This window comes from Siniperca chuatsi, linkage group LG16, assembly GCF_020085105.1.
Source record: "Siniperca chuatsi isolate FFG_IHB_CAS linkage group LG16, ASM2008510v1, whole genome shotgun sequence".
NCBI classification, from domain to species: Eukaryota; Metazoa; Chordata; class Actinopteri; order Centrarchiformes; family Sinipercidae; genus Siniperca; species Siniperca chuatsi.
In genome coordinates this window covers 21,772,772-21,793,624 of record NC_058057.1, presented here as the reverse complement: position 1 = coordinate 21,793,624, position 20,853 = coordinate 21,772,772, and the positions used below count along the sequence as shown (strand labels likewise).

Here is a 20,853-nt window from a genome sequence, read left to right as displayed (position 1 = left end):
ATAATTTTATTGTATTTATTTTTACCAACTTTGCCTACTATTGAAACAAGGAAGGTAGTTCAAAACAGTCTTTTAACAGTTACTGTAATAAATTTGCTGCCAGAGTACCTACAGTTCCTTATTTCCTCACTTTTAGAATAATGCTAGTGGCTAACAGGGTCGTAGCTACCACTGAGGACATTGATGTCATGTCCTTGATATTTTTCTGGGAATTTTGGGGGTTATGGTACATCCTACTACAATACAATACCCATGGTGGGTATTTTACAGGCTGATTCCAGTGTTTTAGACTCAATGTCTTTTTCAAGTTTACTACTTTTAGATCAGTTAAAAATAAATGAATAAAAGAGAAACAGTATTTCCCCAACATAACTTAGTTTTTAGTGGAGAAGACTTTGTAAAAGCATTTAGACCTTTATGTGTGGAAATATGGTTTACAAAAATATAATTGAACAGAAAAAATGAAAAATTCAAATGCATTATTCCAAGGACTCTACTGTTGGCTGTCAGGGACACTTGGACTCATGACCGTCAAAATCTTAGCTATGTCACCGCAGCCAGTCATCAAGCAGACGGTCTCCCAAAACTCTTTGTATTAGCAGAGCACAAGCAGACGGTCTCCCAAAACTCTTTGTATTAGCAGAGCAAGACCCCTATCCATGCTTGATTTAGCAGAAAAACAGGCACCGAGGGTGACTGACTGTGTTAATTCCATAACCTAATATAATAACTGGCTTCCAATGGTTTTGGATGGAAATTGCAAAGGAAAAATAATGGTTTTGTCATAGTTACCACACTGAAAATTGGTTATCATTGTACAATGTGTATGACATTGCAATGCATAAAGTTAAAATAAATCAGCAGCATGAATTTGTTGGAAGAAAACAGGTCAGCTGGTTAAAGTTCCCCCACCCCTCCACTCCATCCCTGGCTACTCCCCATCCCACCAGAGCGCCTCTGAGTTTACCCCCCTTTCTCTTATTTAATACCCCCATGCTTTTACTCCCCTCCCCCTTTTTACCCCTTCTACCCTCCCCCTGTCCCGTCCACAGCCCTTTAATCTGGACGGTCCGAGCGAGAGGGAGAGGAGCGCGAACACACAGCTTGTACATGGCCGACTGACTGGGTGTTAACGTGTCTGTGTATGTGTGTGTTATGCAGGAGACGGAGCTCTCTCTGCAGCGTTTGGCCAGTGGATTGAGGGAATTGGCCACCATGAAGACGGACCTGTCCCAGTATGTCGCGGCCGGTGACTCGGCACTGCTGGAGCAGCAGCTGGAGCAACTCCACGGCCAGTGGGAAGAGCTGTGTATGAAGGTGAGAACTGACAAAAAAGAAATATAGAAAGAGAGGCCATAAAATGAACCAGAGAAAGTGAAAGATTGTAGATGATGGAGGGGAAGGATTGTGGGAGAGGGAGAGAAGGAGGGAAAAGTTGCCACCAGCGGTGTCTTGGTGGTGACCACTGGGGCTGAACACACACACACACACACACACACACTCATTTGTTTGATAAAAGAGCCACCATGTGCAGGTTCATGGAGGGAAAATTACAACATCTTGTCTTCTTGTTAATACTTTAGCAACTTGCCTCCCTACAGGTCAAATTAATTTGTTTCCTTGACATTTCTACTGCGAAAGTGGCAAAACTTTTTTTTTTTTTAATTGGAGCTCTTTCTGCTTGTATCAAGCAAACTGAAGCCTTTTTCCTTTTTGTTCAAATGTTCTAAAATAGTCATATGACAGCTTTTCAGGTTGTTATAAGCTCCTGACTCAGACTCACTGTGCTATCTGAGCAATCACATGAAACTCAGAGAGAACAGGCTGTTAATTCTGTAACTGCATTATTGGAGAAAGTAGCTCTGCTGTATACACACAGGCTCAAATTCCTACAGTTAAGTCTTTTGGCTTAAACACAAATGCACTCTTGTTCTTGAGAAATCAACAGTTATGACATGCTCAGGACATTTTTGTCAGTTATTAGGGTTATGGGATCATTTTCAGTCATGCTAATTGGGTCCCCAGTTACACTGGCTGCTTCCACCTGCTCCTGTCTTGGCAGTAGCTACCTGCATTCACAGATACAACAACAGCAACCAGTTTGTCCAATCATCAGCTTTTCTGTTGGTGTTTGGTGTTCTGTGTGTAGTAGTCTCTTTGTTATCTGTACAACCAATGGTAGCTGCTCATCCTAACTACTTAATTCTTATGTTTGTCCCAAAACAAACCTGAAACATATAACATATTTCCTGAAAACCATTGGATGTCTTCAAGGAAAGACCTACCAGTCACTGAGTGTTAAGAATATCAAATGTAAAAGCCTACATGAAGTTTATCGGTTTGATAAAGTATTTACTTCAGCCATTGCAAAATGTTTTTTTTTTTTTTATGACAATTCTTTGCTAAATAATGAAATTGCTGGGGCGGAAAGAAGTCCGGTTATTTGAGAAAGCACAGACTAATTTCAGCTGTTAGATCACACAAGATTTTTCATCCCTATTAATTCCTGACATGGCCAAGGGGCATGGATCTGAGCCACAATAGTTTCCTCTGCATAGTTAACAGGTTGTAGGTGGGGGAAGCCATTGGAATGGGCCCGATGAGCAGATGGCCTGGCTGGGCTAAAGGGATCCAAGGGACAGGCTCTATTGTTCCAGGGGAAGCACAAAGTCCTCATGGGGTGACAGCAGTTCACAATGCACCCTAAATTCTTCAGTCCAAAAGGCCCAGCAGTGTTAGTACATTAAAACCAATGCAGGGCTCATTTAAATCAAATAAATGCCACAAAACAGTAAAATATAGCTGGTTCAAACATGCCCTGTGGGCTTGCTAAGCCCTTTAACCTCAAAAAGATCATCAGCCCCCTCTTTAGCTATGTAATGGGTTTTTTTCATGGCATTAAGCTGTCATTAGGAAAATGGACCTTGTTAATTTTATCAAACAGACAAGAGTCCTATGGGGATTTCTCTCAATTCAGTTGAGTACTGACTCTGATAGAGATTAAATGGTGCTATTGCATCAATATAATAAAAGAAAATATTTAATATTCAGTTAATTTCACAGTTTTTTTTTATTCACTTCAGTACCATGTAATCTCTTGTACTGAACAGTACTTTTATACTTAACAGATTTTGAGAGCTACAACTTTTCTTCAGTAATTTATCAGGTTATGTGTCCCTATGTACAAAATGTAATGTTGTGTAGTAGATTTAGGTCGGCGCTTCCTGGATACATACCAGGAAGTATCATAACGAATAACCCAGATTCAGACTTGACTGACATTTGTCAAAATCCAAGTCACTGCTATTTTGAAGCTTTTGTTCCAGGACATGTTAAACAGTTAAGACCTTTTTGCCTGCAGTTGTCTATAGTAAATTTGGCAAGAAAGTACCTAATTTTGTAACTGAGACACATTTGTGCTGTTGGTGTAAATGTTGTCAGTTTCATGGTTTGTTCAGAAACTATAACTATTTAATGCTTAGTGTGGATAAAGCACCATAATTCCCGGTTTGTCCCTGAAAAACAGTCATCTGGTTAGCCTAAAATACCATGATAGTGGCATCAAAAATTGCTAGTGCAAATATTGAACCAGTACTTATCATGCACAACTTATTCTATTTCTAACTGTAGTCTAGCCGGCACCACAGGTGTCCTACCAGCACCATAAAGGTTTTTATTTCTTTTAGTATTTTAATGACTCATGAAATTGCACCAGGCAGTCTTTTAATATATAAATACACCTGTCTGCTCAACGCGAAATCATACAATGGTCATTATGTGCTGATACTTACTTTGACATTCGTCAAAGCCATAAAGTGTGCGATAGTGTGCGAAATTGCTAAATGCCACTTTGACTCTTCCTAGGTATCCCTACGCAGACAAGAAATCGCAGACCGCCTGAATGCCTGGACCATCTTCAATGACAAGAACAAAGAGTTCTGTGATTGGCTGACTCAGATGGAGAACAAGGTGTGCCACAGCGGAGATCTGAGCATCGAGGAAATGGTGGAGAAACTGAAGAAGGTACAAGATCTAAGGAATATTAATACCTTCCTATCCAAGCACACGGACAAACAGGTGTTTTCATAAGTCTTCACACATTAGGGCTCCATCTAATAAGATTTTGTCAGAGACCCTTATGAGATGATTATTTTTGAGTATATTTGTACAACTGTCCACATAATACTAAATCAGGACATATATGACTGCTGGAGTAGAGTTTACATTGCAGGTATTATTTCATTGGTATGCTCCTGTATGCACATTATAAAACTTTTATACGTGATACTACTTGCACACTATTCTTCATAAATAACTCATTATGTAATTCCCACAATCAAACTATTAAACGATTAGGGGCATGGTCACCACCTGTGTAGGTTAAAATCTATACAAGAGCAACATGCATTATGCTGTTTATAACAGATGGTGGCCTGGAATGGGGAATGGCTGCATGCCTTTTGTTCATACACAACAGTTGTCCTCTCAGTGACTGAAAGCCCTTTGTACCTTCCTGTCTCATCATGAAGCATGCTCATTTAGTCAACAGGATAATAATTGGTTTGAACGTTGCAGGATAGTTGTTTTGGACTGTTAGACGAGAAGAGAAAATTAAAGACACGATAGTCCCTTTTAATTATTTGGATAGCTAACAATGGCACTTCCTAGTGATAACCGACTGCTCTAGTGCATGGAAACAGGTGTTTGACAAGTTGAATGAGTGGGATACTGAAAATGGGATGCGAGTTCTTGACACATTGACATACATTTTTGTATTTTGCTGGTCATTTAAAGCTTTAATAGACAAGATTATGTCAAAACTAAGATGCTAACTTGCTCTTAAGTGATCACAGATTGGCCAAATTGGTGAACATGAGCATACAAAATGCAGTTTACTAATGTTATGCTTCATGATAATTGGGTGTTTTCTACTCCAGCTGAAATTTACATCCATATTATACAGGGATTGTACATAATAACACAACTGAAAAACAAAAATAAATACAAGAATCCAAAGAGTTCAATTCTACATTGGATAGATGCTGTTTGTGAGGGTTTTCCTGCTTTTTCTTTAGGACATGATGTTTATAAAGCAGCATAATCTTATCATGTCATGTTTCAACAGGACTGCATGGAGGAAATTAACTTGTTCAGTGAGAATAAGAGCCACCTGAAGCAGCTGGGTGAGCAGCTGCTGTTAGCCAGTGACAAGGCCAAGCAGACCCATGTCCACGGCTCGCTGCTGGAGGTCAACCAGCGCTGGCACAACCTCTTCCACCACATCGAAGCCAGGTGAGAGCAGCCACAGCTGTCACAGAAGCTGTACGCTGTAAGTGATTTAGGTACCCACTTACATGTATGTGTGTGTATATATTTGTATCAAGTAAGCACTTGAAGACCCAAAAGGAAAGCAAACAATATTGAAAATTATTGAATGTGTATTGCAATTGTTACAAAGTGTGTGGATGTCAGTGAGCAAGCACTTTTCAAAGGCAAGTAGTAAAAGGTTATTAAATTGTGTGTAGTTGTGTGTGTGTGTGGAAGGTTTTTCAGTACCACACACTAAATGTCACCTCATTATTAGCCTTCCGCACAAGCACCTTTCACAGCAAAGCCACTCTACATTAAAAAGCATAATTAAGAACTAAAAGGCTCTAACTGGGAGCCCGTAATTAAACAATAGCTCTAATGCGAATCCATCCACCTGCTGTTGAGTTAGTCGTGCTCTGCAGCTGTCAGGAATACATGGCTTCTAATGTACAGACTGTAGGTTAAGCCCCTGTGATGATAAACTGTTAGTGCCCCCGACCCTCCTCAGACAGATGGACAGTCCTGTAGAAGAGCTGGAGATACAGACTTCACCCCTAAACCTGCACCCCCACCACCACGAAAAAAAGCTGTGCTTTAGTCTCAGACAGTACCATATGTCCCCATGTCCACACAGACTCCCTCCCTTTTTCTAGTCTGTCAGAGCAAGAGGACATGAGGGAGGGTGGGTTAGTATGGGAGGGGCTGGGTCTGTCGGCATGCATTAATCACTGATACTCAAAGTGAGGTCCCCACAAAGATTCCATGAGCAGATTTCAGGGGGCTTGATCCCACACAGGCAAGATGTAGAATACTGTAACCCTGAATCATTGACCCCTTACATTTCCCTGTTATTTTTGAAAAGAGGTTAAATTAACAAATTAAGTAGCTTGACATTTTTCCAAGCAGAGAAAGTATGCCTGAAAGTATGATTCCCCGTCATGTACATTTTATTGCACTTTTGTAAGAAATGGAACCTGCCACAGTAGAACTGGGGTGAATCCACACCAAGCATCTTTGGGGTATTTATGCCTTTTAGTTCACCGGCTAGCAACAACTAATTTGATGCAATACAATAAAGTAGGCTAACATAAAATATGTGTTTTATAATGGATGTAGCCAGCCCTAATACTGAAAGTCAAGCATAATTATGTAAAAGTAAAATGATGGAATTAAAATAAATCTGGAAAAGCACTTGTACAGTAAAGAGCTGCATAATTACAGTGACAAGAGTAAATGTCAGTTGGAGTCTCTGAGTAACTTTGAGCCCTCCTGTAGTTAGCTGTACTTTGTTAACTTTGTCCTCCAACCATATATCCTCACTTATCCTCCAGCTCTTTTCTGCTCCGTTTTCTCCATCCATTCTACTCTTGTCCTTTTCCTCATCAAGGACCCCTGCCTGGGTTTTGTGTCTTTGTTGGGCCTCGGCATGAAGCTGCTGGTCTTTGTTAGGCTGTCAGAGGTAGAGAGGGAGTGAAAGAGAGAGAGAGATAATTTAGTTGACTAGGATGGTTGTATCTGAGGGGGAAGAGTATTTTCAGGACAGAATTTACATTGACTTCATTACATGGCCATAAACATGAAGCCACATAAACTACACACACACAAGCTTCCACTGACTATATACTATACATTATTCCTGAACTTAGACTAGGGCTTGGAATCATCTAACTACCGGTGTTAATCCAACACCTGAGTTTTGGTACAAATGGCAACAGTATGCAGTATTTTTAAGGAGTCCATTTTTTTCATTTAACAAAACATGCCAAATTTCTCAGTGCATGTTTGTTTAATGTTGTCTTAACACAAGCTGCTATATAAGGACTGTGTCTATGTAAAATGGTGTAAAGTTATGATTTAGATCAGGAAATATCTGATCAAGAAGAATGACCCAGTGGTCAATACCAATTTTCGGTACTACACAATGTTTGATGTTCTGTGTTACAGACTTATTTTGGTCAGTACCTGATATTGATACTAATCACTAGGACTTGATATTGTTTTTGGATTGTGCCTATTGCGATACCAGAGTTTCAGTACCAGGACCAAAACATAACTTCTTTTTTTTTTATGAATAAATGTCTTAATACAAAACCCTTTTTAGCCATGCTAGTGGCTCTAAGGATGGCACGGTCGGTGTGCAAAACAAATGACATTCCCATCAACCTCAGCTGTACGTTCTGTTTAGAATTAATTGGCAAATGTTAACATGTTAAACTAAGATTGTGAACCTGGTAAATATTACCTGCCAAACATCAGCATGTTAACTGTCATTGTAAGCATACTGATGTTAGCATTTAGCTCAAAGCAAAAAGTATAGCCTCAGAGCCCTTAGCACGGCCATACACTCATAGCCTTGTTCATTTAACAAAAGAAGCCAGAGCTCTCAAATGTTAAATGTTGTCTAAACACAAGCATTCGAACAAGAACTTTCCCTAAACAAAGTACAGTGTAAAATCGGCTAAATTCTGGTTTCAGTCAGAAGTAGTTTGATCAAAGTATAAGTAAAGACGAATCTGAATCTGAGCTGCAGGCATACGATGCCAGTTTTTGGTATATGACAGTTATGGACTAAGTACACGCTTCGCTTTGTACTCAAAAGTACTCAAAAAAGACAAAAAACTCACCACTAACTATTAACATAACCAAGACCAATTCCAAGACTGCACATGCACTTAAACTGCACATGCACTTAAACGTAATTCTTCTCTGAAATCTAAACTAACCTCTTGAAGAAGTACAAACCATCCAAAATAACAAATATCCTAACTCTGAAGATCTAAAACTCAAACCGGATCTCATAAGAACGGCTCTAAAAGGGCTCTCACACATGCACACACTCAACTTATCTATAGTCGTCCCAATGTCCAGCATCTGTTGGGACCCTTTCATGCATTCTTAAGCTTGCCACTTACACTCACAGCTGTTTTTAGTGCTTATTATTTTGGTAGAGAGCGTCTCCCTCTCAGCCCTGACAGGCCCTGCTGGACTTCGACAGGAGAGGAAGGATCAAATGGGGAAATTTACTCAAACTCCCAAATGGGGCACACTTCAGGCTTTTAAGCCTCAGAAGAGAGCTTTTATTGTCCTAAGCGTTGCTATGACACCCAGTCAGTGTGGCGGTGTGTGTGTGTGTGTGTGTCATTGACTGTATATGGTGTGTGTGTGTGTGTGTGTGTGTGCTGCGTGCGTACATTCACAAGGTGGTCAGTTGCCATGGTGACTTTGGAAGTTCTAGTGTCAGATACCTGAGAATGTTGTAGGTTAGTGAATAGTTAAACTTCTTTCTTTGTTTTTCTCTTCTATCTTTTTTATTTTTTCTTTCTTCTGTCTTTATCTGTGCTTTCCTTTTTGTCTTTTTCTCATTTTTGTGTCTCATTTTTTTAAAAGTTTAATCTTTTTTAAATTACATGTTTTTGTCAGGGACCATGACAAACATGGATCTAATACAAAGAGAATAGATGCTTTGTACCAAATTAGGTTTCTGTTTGTAATTTAATAAGGATCAGTCGTTCCCAACCTGGGTTTCCGGACCCCAAACCAATGTGGTTGCAAAATAAATCTGAGGGGTCGTGAGACAAATAACAGGATAGAAAACCAGAAAGAGTATTTATTTATTTATTTATTTATTTATTTATTCTAATAAAATAAAATATAAAATGTAATATTTCCTTGCTTTTTTTTCTTGTGGATTACTGAATTATTTTACCTCTTCACCTTGCTAAAAATTACTCAATCCCTTTTTAGTGAACTTGGTCATAACCCATACACATATTCACCTATTGACAATGGGTCGCAAGCAGACATTACTTCATTTTAAAGGGTCATAAGTGAAAAGGGTTGAGAACCACTTGGTTAGATGTACGCCTAATAAATTGGTACAGATGTTTCCAACATCTCAATAATCATGATTGCTTCCGTTTAAAATTGATTACTAATATAAGATTTGGATTAAACAGTTTATAAAACTCTGTGTGTGTGTGTGGCTGTATGTGTTTAGGGTGAAGAAGCTGAAGGAGACTCTGGTGACGGTGCAGCAGCTGGATAAGAACATGAGTAATCTCCGCTCGTGGCTTTCTCACATCGAAGCCGAGCTGTCCAGACCCATCACCTACAGCGTCTGTCACCACCAGGAGATCCAGAGGAGGCTGGCCGAACAGCAGGTAGGCAGAAACACACACAAACACACATCAGTTCACACTAGTACATTTATACTGTTGTTGCTAAGCCAGTCCACCAGTAGTTTAGAGTGTGGAGTTTTAACTCAAATTTCCTCTTTGAGTTTTCTTTTTTTGTCTTCATTTTATTTGTTTCTGAGTTTCTGTTTCTTTGTGTTTTCACACTTCTTTCTGTGATATTTTTCTGTGTCGTCTCTTTGTTTTTACAGTATTGTTTGTATTGTTATATTTTAATTTTATATTTCTTCTCACACTTTTTTGTTTACCTGGTTCACTGTCACTCACTCTCACTCTTTGTCTCTCTTTATGATTAATAATTCATATCTGTCCTTTGTTTAATTTTGGGAGTGGTGGTCTCATGCAGTGAGCCCCTGTCCTCTGTCTGTACGTCTGTGGACTGATGTTTAACACATGGTTTCACTGGTATGGACTGATGTGATGTCTGTCTTCATGTCCGTCCATGTGTCTGTCCAGGAGCTGCAGAGAGACATTGAGCAGCATACGGAGGGCGTAGCGTCAGTACTCAGTCTGTGCGACGTTTTGCTGCGGGACGAAGATGCTGCTGGCGGCACTGAGGTAGAGAGCGACTCCCTGCAGGAGACAAGCCACAGTCTGGACCAGCGCTGGAGGACCATCTGTGCCATGGCTCTGGACAGGAGGCTCAGGTAGGAACTTAAACACACACACACACACACACACACACACACACACACACACACACACATACTGTATCGTGTCCTCACACATTTTACCACACAGTAAGTCAGATCAGTGTATACCCTAATCCTTATATGCAAGTTTTGGAGATGTTACACAATAGGAGAACTTCTTTGGGTTATTTGTCTGTTACTATTGATATTACTATATAGTGTGATATATATTACACAGCTCTGTTGAATGCCTGAGGCTGATTCATCCATAAACACATCCTGAGGTTTGTAACAGGCTATATAGCCTATAGGTAGCACTTCATTTACACTGATATATCAGTCTGCAGTCAAGAATTCAAGTCCATTTAGTTCATTTCTAATAAAATTAATAATTAAAATTTAAAGATTTTGATTAAGAACTTTTATTTAATGCGTCAATTTTCAAAAACGCAGATGATTTATAATGTTTTGTAAGATCCAGGCAATGCTTACTTGTAAAAAAACATAACCTCCACAACAGACTGTAACTCCAGCACGATGTCTCCTTGTAGAATCGAGGAGACGTGGAGACTGTGGTGCAAGTTCCTCGATGACTACTCACGGTTTGAGGATTGGCTCAAGATAGCCGAGCGCACCGCTGCCAACCCCAACTCTGCAGACGTCCTTTATACGGTCGCCAAGGAGGAGCTCAAGAAGTTCGAGGTCAGTTGTGAGGTCGGCAGATGGAACAGACTAGAAAAAGCTCTGTTTTATTTGCTTGTTTGTATCTAAGAGTAAAGCATTCCAATTGTTCTGTATTAAATTTTATGCTACTGAACTTATTAATGTTTAATTGTTGGCTTGACAGACTTGAAGAGTGTTTGCCTTTTTGCTATTGTACAACCAAAACTAAGGGAAAACCCTCCTCAAAGTGTTCATCAGTGTCCACTACCAAAAAATCGATTTAAGGCCTACTTTTACTTTATGACCAACCATTGTTACTAATGTTTTACCTTTTTTCCACAACGTTCTTACTGGTGTCTTTTAAATTAGAAAGAAATTTAGCTCTTGTGTTCTTTTAACAACAAGCAAATAAAAATGTGTAGAATAAATCAAATTATTAGTGTATTTTTCTTTATGGCTGAAACTAACCATTATTTTCATTATTAGTGATTCTACTGATTATTTTCTCAATTAATTAATAAATTATTTGGTCAAAAAAAATGATCAGATAATAGTTAAATATGTCCATCACAGTTTCCAAGAGCCCAAGTTGTCATATTTAAATTGTTTTTGTCAGTTAAAACCCAAAGATATTCACTCTACTTTTGTAAAAAGCTAAGAAAACTAGCAAATATTCACATTTTAAAGCTGGAACCAGCAAATTCTTAGTTCTTAAATTGCTCTTCAAATTTGATGCCCAATAATTGTTTAATCAACTGGTTGTTTCAGCTCTATTTGACATTATGAGAAGGAGGCTGTTGAATCACACACACCTAGAAGAAAAACATGTAATGGCATAAACAAGTGTGGTGTGTTCACAAAGACTTGTTACAAGCCTTAATTGCTTTTTATTATTCTAAATCCATGGTTTGTTCCATCTTCCCCTGTTCTCGTTAGGGTTTCCAAAGGCAGGTTCATGAGCGGCTGACCCAGCTGGAACTGGTCAATAACCAGTACCGCCGCCTGGCTAGGGAGAACCGCACTGACCGAGCCAGCCAGCTCAAAGCCATGGTGCACGAAGGCAACCGGCGCTGGGACACCCTGCACCGCAGAGTGTCTGCCATCCTCCGCAGACTCAAGGTACAATACAGCACAGAGGGCGGGACTAGCTTGATTAGCTGAGAATGAATGAATCATCATCACACACTCGTGTTTGTTTTTCTCTTTTATTAACACATTAACACTTTTATTTATAGCAATCATTCATGCACCTGCACATACAGTATGTATGTGGGTCTGTCATTTGTGTGTCAGTGTGTTCTATGTGACTTCAATACAACACACGTACATCACTATATGCTTTAAATAAGTATGTGCATATGAGTTTGACCAAAAACTTTTTTGTGTCATATCTCATTAATGAGTGAATTACTTTGCCATTACGAAATTGTTTTGATGCTTAACTGGCTGTCCTGTTCCAGCACAGCTCAGAACAGTTTGAAATATTAATTGTATAATGAGTAACATTGTAGAAAGGCCAACCTGTTATCTATTAACATGGAAAAAGCCTCACTGTTCCTATCACCAAATGTCAGAAATACGTTAACATTAACTCTGACATCTGGGTGTAAATCATTGTCTGCTTCCCTCCTCTTTCTACCAGTCTTATTTTATCTGTAGATTTTTTTTTATTCATTTATAGATCTACAACACACCAATCCAAGTGATAATAGGTTAAAGTGAAACTTATTTCCAACATGATGCTTAAAAAGATGTTAAACAAAAGACATTAAACATGTGACATAAAATCAATCAACAATAGAATGTTAAAAAGCAAAGTGATATCAGTGCAAAAAGAAAACCCCAAAAGCTCCACAACAAGCAAGTAAGTGAACCTTTAGTGGCTGTTGTTTTGTCTACAGAGTGAGCTGTCAAGATCAAGAAAACTTTTTACTATGCAAAAGTAACATGTTGAAGAGAATTGACAAACTGGTCAACAACATCTGAAGGATTGATAAGAAATGCAGAATCAACCAGTTGGATTTATATTTGATATAATTTTCCACAGTCCTGATTGATTCTGTCTCACACTGTATCTATCACTTTCTTTTGTTTTATGTCTTATTTATCACAACCAATCAATCAGAAATCATTGCTAACTTTTACTTTTTACATTAAAACATTTTATTTTAAAAATGACTATTTTGGGGTGCACTTGTGCCTAGGTATTAAGGCGCTGCCCATGAAACGCAGCGTCCACCATTTATGTTCTTTGTTGCATGTCATTACTCATCTCTCTCTTTCCCTTCATTTCCTGGTATTGTTCCTGTTTGCTATGTAATAAGGTCATAGAAATGCCCCAAAAAATTATAATAAAAAATGTATATATATATATAAAAAATCTCTTTTCTCCCCCCTATTCATCTCATCTTTTTTTCACCTTCCTCACAGTATTTTACCAGCCAGAGGGAGGAATTTGAAGGCACCAGGGAGAACATGCTGGTGTGGCTGACCGAGCTGGACCTGCAGCTCACCAACGTCGAACACTTTTCAGAGAGCAACGTCCATCACAAGATACAACAGCTCAATGTGAGGACATACTATAACCACATAGATGCTCACATACAGACACTTGTTTTATAGTGACAGCACAAGGAACAAACTTCACGCTCACTGTGTGAGGAAAAGCTCTCTGCAATTCGTACCTCTTTTTAAGCCTTTGTATCGACCAAAATGTCTTATGAAAAAAATAATTTCTTCAGTCAGTTCTCTTGTTGCTTACATCTTGCAGCCTTTAGAAGAAATGCGTGTTAAGATAGTTAAGCCAATGCCTGCAGGTGTGGTGCATGGGTAATTTTTTAGGACTGTTTCTCTTTCAGTTCATTTCCCGGAGCCTAATTACAGATACAGTGTTTGGTTCCTTTTGGTTTTCTGAAACATTCTTCTCGTTTTCCTGACTCTGTTCGTCCAACCATCCAACCCTCTTCCTGCAGAGCTTCCAGAAGGAGATCACCTTAAACACAGAGCGCATTGACGGGCTGATAGTGTTTGGAGAGGGTCTGATCCAGAAGAGCTCACAGCAGGATGCAGCACTGATAGAGGACGAGCTGGAGGAGCTGCACTCCTACTGCCAGGAGGTTTTCAGCAGACTGGTCCGCTTCCACCAGCGCCTCAGCCAGCCCCCGGTGAGCTGGAGCACACACACATACACTACATCCATTCTTCCATTCATACCTTGATTTATGCAGTTTTTTCATACAATCAAATCTCCTTTTTTATAGTACATTTGTGATTCAATTCATACCTGTTGACGTTAGTTTTGTGAAGTAATTCTTAGGCTATGACACTGCCCCTCACCAACGTATTTCACTTTACATTTTAGCCTAAACTTAATTCTAATTTTGATGTTAACTTCATGCTAACTTTATTTTACATTGTACATTTTGGACTCCAAAGTGAGGACATTTCAGTGATCCTGACTTTAAAAGGCTAAGGAAAAAGACATCACAGTACCAAACCACACTTAACAGTGCGGTTTGGTACTGTGCTTAACAGTAACACAAACTGAGTAAACAATAAAATATGGTTGATAATGTGACTACCAGAAAATATTTTTAAAAATTGAGCACAAAATAAAACAGTAAAACAATGACAAGAATACAAAAGTTAAAACCAAAAACAGGTTGAAAACATTGCTAAAATCTATTTAAAAAAATGCTTTCCAAAAAAAGTGATTCTTTAAAAGATACTACAGATTTTGCTAACATGGGGCCGGTTTCACAAAAGTATTTGCGAGCAGTGCTTACATGCATCACGTTTCACAAATGACTGTTGCTCGCAAATTCTAGATAGATTTGTGAGTCCTACAGGGTTCCTGAGTCCTCACGCATGGTCTGCAAGAATGTTTGTTTTGATGAGTGAAATGTCTCCAAATTAACTGGAGAACAAATGATCTCATTTTGCACATTTGGTGAAATGGACCCCTGAGATGCTCAGGCAGGGGTTCCAAAGTTAAGGTTTAAACAACCAGGACAACCCTGCCCGAGGATCTCGAGCTGTGCTGTGGCTTATAAGGGATTAACAATTCAACAATGTATGTATGTAACTAGGAGTCTGACCATGCAAATACTTAAGTTACCAGCAAAATCTTAAAATCAATTCTTAAACTCACGGGGAGCCAATACAAAGATTCAAGAATGGTAATCAGAAATACTTTATTGATCCCCGAGGGGAAACTCACTATCACGTCAGTGCACACAGGAATAGAAGTTCAATGATGTGATCAGAGTTTGTTAAAAGCCTTTGCAGCAGCATTTTGGATTTGAGACAGTGGAACTTTATTGTTTTCACATCTGGTTGAATACCTATTATTTCTTTACCTTAGATGATCAAAGAAGAACCGGAGCTCTCTGGTACCACTTTTTCCTTGGAGTCGAGCTTGGAGCTGATTGGCCGACCGTGGCTGGGGCGGACCCAAGGAAGCCTCCCGGCCACACCCACCCACCTGCTGGCCCCTCCGCTGGAGCGTTCGGGGCGGGAGACACCGGTGAGCGTGGACTCCCTGCCACTGGAGTGGGACCACACCGGAGACGTAGGAGGGTCATCGTCACATGAGGATGATGAGGAGGACGAAGAGCATGAGGATGCGATAACTTACTTCAGCGCACTGTCAGGTAGATTTATAGTATCTCACAGAAAAACATGTAGATTTATGGTACAGCAAGGGTTCACCCACTCTTTAACATTTTCTAGTTTTTATCGCCATAAGGGTTTTAAATTTCACAACATCATAAAACCGAGATGCCATCTTGTTGGGTATTATCCCTTATGCGACTGTGATGTTTGAATGGATGCTGTAAAGAAGACAGATAAAGGGAGACTGGAAACACCAGAAAACCAGGGAGTGTTTGACACCCAGGAACTTGGGCATGAAATTTAGGCCTCGATTTCTCCAGTCGAAATGCAAAAAAAGTTTCAGTCCCTTTTTAAATGTTACTGGAAAAGTTCCTGCGGTGGAAAAGGATTACTTCAGTTTTGCTGGTAGCCATTCCAAAATGAAAGTGATAAACAGCTGATTTACTGGGATTTCATAGATGTTAAAGCTAAAAAATGAATGTAACGACCATTTCACACATGCATAGACATCCATACACCTCTAGTCTGACCCCTCTCTCCTCCCAGAGGTGGAGTTGACTGAGAGCAAGGAGGAATATGTCGATGCCTCTTCACTGGGTAGGAAAAAGAACATCTTCACCTTCTGCTTAATAAATCCACTCACAGCTCTTCATGATGAATTACGTTTCCAGCAAATATCTTCCAGCAGCTCATGTATCACTCATATCTAATTGCTCGTTGTGCTGTTGCTGCTGTTCTGTTACTTTGCTTCCTGTAGCTGTGGTTTGGAAAATCCTTCAATGCCAAAGCAAACAACTTACTGCCTTTTTCTTTCTCTGACACTTTTTTGTTAATGGGTTTTCTTGATTTTACACACACTGTGGTCTGAATTTTAAAGAAGTACACTAACTGGCTAATGGGTGGGATATAATTTAAAGGTCAAAAATCTTAAAACTTCAAAGTCCTGGCCAGATTTTGTCTATTTTATTAGTTTGGGGTCTTATATTTTCCTGCAAAACAGGTATTTTAATGGCACTGTACTTTATGACACAGGTCTGATTTTGATCAATCAATCAGCTTTTTTGAGGATAGCTCTTTCATTTATTTTTCCATATATACAGAATTTGCATCTCTTCCCACCAAACCTCCTAATTTTTCACCTGTCCAATTTGTTTTGTTGTGTAAATTTTAGCCCCTTCCTTCATAGCTTTCATCTTCCTCCAACATCCCGTCTTTTATCTTCCTCCCTTTTACACTTTCCTCATCATTTTATCCTCATTTCACCCATCTTTGTGAATTCCTATTCCTTCCTTGTGACCTTCCACACTTTGTTTTGCCACGTTTGTTCGTCCACTCCACTTCTCCATTCATTTCTAGACAAATCTATAATAACCCTAAATAAACAAGACCTTCTTTGAGATGATCAACCACGATAATGCCATAATCTCTTTCTCCTGCTGTTCAAACAAATGAAATATGGCATTAAGCAAACACTACCACACACATAATAAGCACTTCAATTTCCTGGGGCAGGCGATGTACACTTGGCTTTACTTGGTTTATTTCCGCTAAGCTTTGGCTTGAATTCAGTACTGTAAAGTGAAGTTTTATAACTTGGGAGTTCTCATCACTTATCATAACTGTTCTTCCAGTGTCTATGTTTCTCAGAGGCATTAATTGATTTGACAATAGTAAATTGTGCCACATGCCACACATCCTGGCATACATTGAGTGAGTGAGTCATAATTTGATCCTGATGTTTTTATCAGGAGAGCTAAAATAAATAAGCAGAAATTGGCAAAAATGTATAGTATTTCTTGCCAAAACCAAAAACTCCCACGAGGGAACTTTCAGAACCATAAGAGTCTGATGACCTGCATCTAACAATTTGTCTCACTGAACTAATGATTTCTTATCAGTCAACAAATGTAAAAGATACAGTATACCCAAGTTTTTGGTAGGAAATACTTTTACAGCAGAATGAGGAACTTTGTCATAGCTGAGGGTGTTGTGCATTAATGTCTGTGGTTGAACTCTCTTTGTGTTTCAGTTTCAAGCAGGCCAATGGTCGTACATGAGTCTCCAAGATGGCGATCACAGGGAGACGAGGAAACACAGTCTCTCCCGCTGGACTCAGAGGGCCACACCGAGGCTCCACCCACCCTCACCAGCACACCTCTAAAGCAGGGCTATGTACGTTTCAAAAATATCACTCCAATGGATACAAGTAAACCAATACCAGCTAACTAGTGGGATATGAGGAAATAAATTGCAACTGTGATCTCTGAAGGAATTTTTTTTAGTAGATTCTTCATACAGATGTGTGTGCTGCCTGTTTGCAGCTCCAGCTGTCAGTACTAACTGTGTGTTTGTGGCATCTCCAGTTGCGTCTCATGTCTCAGTGCAGCGGCAGCATCGAGGACATTAAAAGAGTCTCACTGATCCTGGATGATGAGGAGCAGCCGGAGAAGCTCGGTCTCACAGGACTGACTGCCTCAGACAAACAGTCAGGTGAGAGATGCTCGTAAACATAATGTCATAAATGATTCACAAATCAAATTTTAAGAGTGGCAATAAATTTGCAGATCTCTAATCGGGTTAAAAGAATAGAAACCAATGGATGTCTAAAACTGTAGAAAAATGCATTTAAAGTTCAAAAACACAGCAGTAAAGTCAGCTGTGAAGTATATGTGATTTGTAATAAAATATTACTGTCAGTTACATTTTCACTACATAGCAACAAGAGATACCTTTTCATCATGGCTGTAGTTTAACATACAAAAGGTTACTGATTTCAGCTTTTAAAGGAGCACTTTGGAGCTTGTATTTTACATATTAATGCCATGAGTTACTAGGTGGTAGTGATATCATCCCATAAGCATAAACTCAGACTACAGATCCTGTGGACAGATATATTCCAGCTTGTCAAACAGATTAAAAAAAGAGCAACTGAGGCCAGTCAATAAACATATTTTAAACCACAACACAGAATTTAAAAATAAGCCATCTGAGGACTCATGCAACAGAAATACACTGAAGATGTATTCCTTTGAGTGTTGTGTTTTGGTTTAAAATCTTTTGTAAACTGGCCCCATTTGCTGCTGTCCATTCCTGTTTGACAAGCTGTAAGCTAGGATATCTGCATCCACAGGACACATGGCTAGTGCTGATGTCGATTCGTCAATACTTAATAGTTGTGAGAAAAAATACAAACTTAATTCACCATCTGTTAAAAGCAACAGTACATCAGTAAATGTTGGTGCTCTCTCAGGTGTGATTGAACGCTGGGAGCTGCTTCAGGCTCGGTCCAGGAGCGACCAGCACGCTGGCCCTCAGGAGCCTCAACAGCTCACGTCTGATCTTGATGACATCACGTCCTGGTTAGAAAACGTGATCCCGGAGCTAGAGCGCCTCCGGCAGTCCGACCCAGCAGCCAGTATTGAGGACATGGCAGCCAGAGCCAAAGAACTAAAGGTGAAATGTATGACCAAATACAACAGATCTAATAACAAATATTCCGTTTGTGTTTATATTGATGGATTTTCTCTTGCAGGAGATGCAGAAGATGTTTACTCGCTACAAGTCTATCATGCTGTCTGTCAACCTGCTAGCTCAGGAAGCTCCAGAGCTACAGGAGAGACTGGTGGGTATGAACCAACACTGGAGCCGAGCGTGTACAAGCCTCCAGCAGTGGGACACCAGTCTGAGGAAGACACTGATGCGCTGCCAGGTGAGAAATAATACCAAATATTCATAATAGACTATAACACAGTGCAGCCTCACGGCGTGTGGTGTTTTGAATTAGGGAATGACTTTCTCAAGTGAAACATCTGTTGCTCTTACTTACTTTTCTGTATGCTTTCTAAGTATTACAGAGGGTGGCTTGTTCTAAGTTCTGTTTTTTCTTAAATGGACCTACTCTGTAAATTTAATTTGCCAACCAAAAATAAACTTTTTTGCTTTGTTTGTAGATGCTCACAACCAATGACATATTTATAAGTATTGCAAGGTCACACAGTGGGTTTTTTGTTTCACATTTTCTGGACTCGTATTATGGGCGACGGGTTAAAGCGCTTCAAAGTTTGGGCTCATTTTAGCAAAGCAAATAATAATACAGTTACAGTACTAGCATTTCATCATTATATTGTGATGAAAATCAAATGCGAGAGTTTGAATTTAAAAAAATGCAAGAATTGAATTAAATCACTGGGGCTACTAGTCATATTTAAATTCAAGTGAGTCTTACACATACAAAGAAAGTATACACAATAACAAACTACACTACCTCTCCATTGGACTGATTTGGAAATATTGCACACCAAATACATATTATACGTTTATGGTAATATATTATTAACCACACCACCACATCACTTTGCTTGAGATGGTAGGCCTACTGCAGTATGTGTTGCCTTTATAAATTTGAGTTTAGTTGCTCTTGAATAGTTAGGGATCAATAAAGGCTTATCTTATCTTAAAGCTAGAGTAGGTAACGTTGGAGAAACTAGCAAGAGACCGCTAGATTTTGAAAGTATCCAATTGAAAAAAAATCCCAGCTACTCCCCCAAAACACATTTTCATGCACAATGAGTGCACGGGCAGCGTGCAGGCAGGTAGACTAGCTGGATGGGCGTATTACAGGCCTGCAACAGCCACAGATACCAGATTTTTTTTTTTTTTTCCCCCAGAGCTTTTGATTTATTGATTGCTGTCAGGATGTAAAGAGAATTTCAAGAAATATAACAAAAATGCTTCTGAAATACATTACCTATCCTAGCTTTAAGAGGAAACATATTTAAAGCAGTCTGTAGAGTGTTGAACATAGCGCCAGAGGTTATCACATTTGACTTATCAGTCCAGAAGTATAGTTGTGTCAAAATTAGCTTAACATGAATCCAAAACAGATTCTGATTCGCATCAATACTGTAAGAAATTACCTTTACCCTTTTCTATACAGGAGTTCCATGAAACCCTCCATTCTCTGCTGCTGTGGCTGGCCCACGCAGAGAGCAAACGCTATGCGGTGGACATTAGTCACCCCGACACACCTGTCAGAGCCCTGCAACAACACCGCAAGACGCTCACAGTAAGCAGATAATAATTTATTGTCAAGTATTCACTTTCCTGCTCAGACTCGCGTCACCATTTCTAATGTTTGTGGTTTGCAGGATCTGCAGGAGGAGCTGCAGGGCAGGCAGACTCAGCAGGCCTCCCTCCAGGCTCTGTGGTCTCAGCTCCAGCCTGAGGACGAGGCTGACGAGAGCGACGAGGCCCAGGAGAAACTCCACGTGACCGGTAGCAAACTGAAGTTGCTGCAGAGGCAGGTGGACCAGGATCTCAGCACCCTGCAACAGCATCTGGTAAGCGTTTAACCATAAAGTATAAAAATGTTCTTTGTCAAACAGCTGTCCTGAAATTGTGATTTAAGTATTTTATACTTTTAAATTGTACTGTAATGTTTT

General features: G+C 39.6%; 1 protein-coding gene across 2 annotated transcripts in view; it reads left to right on the top strand.

Annotated features, from left to right (window-relative positions):
* The window catches only part of LOC122862594 (nesprin-2), a 94,334-nt gene that overhangs the window by 71,821 nt on the left and 1,660 nt on the right, over window positions 1-20,853 (top strand). For both annotated transcript variants that reach the window (XM_044168034.1, XM_044168033.1), the window contains 17 exons: window positions 1,162-1,317; window positions 3,865-4,023; window positions 5,126-5,292; window positions 9,308-9,470; window positions 9,960-10,150; window positions 10,687-10,837; window positions 11,735-11,917; window positions 13,229-13,366; window positions 13,771-13,962; window positions 15,162-15,450; window positions 15,959-16,009; window positions 17,442-17,584; window positions 17,776-17,902; window positions 18,663-18,865; window positions 18,945-19,121; window positions 20,349-20,477; window positions 20,560-20,751. In XM_044168034.1, the coding sequence (XP_044023969.1) occupies window positions 1,162-1,317; window positions 3,865-4,023; window positions 5,126-5,292; window positions 9,308-9,470; window positions 9,960-10,150; window positions 10,687-10,837; window positions 11,735-11,917; window positions 13,229-13,366; window positions 13,771-13,962; window positions 15,162-15,450; window positions 15,959-16,009; window positions 17,442-17,584; window positions 17,776-17,902; window positions 18,663-18,865; window positions 18,945-19,121; window positions 20,349-20,477; window positions 20,560-20,751 (2,811 nt within the window). The remainder of the gene's footprint in view (window positions 1-1,161; window positions 1,318-3,864; window positions 4,024-5,125; window positions 5,293-9,307; window positions 9,471-9,959; window positions 10,151-10,686; window positions 10,838-11,734; window positions 11,918-13,228; window positions 13,367-13,770; window positions 13,963-15,161; window positions 15,451-15,958; window positions 16,010-17,441; window positions 17,585-17,775; window positions 17,903-18,662; window positions 18,866-18,944; window positions 19,122-20,348; window positions 20,478-20,559; window positions 20,752-20,853) is intronic.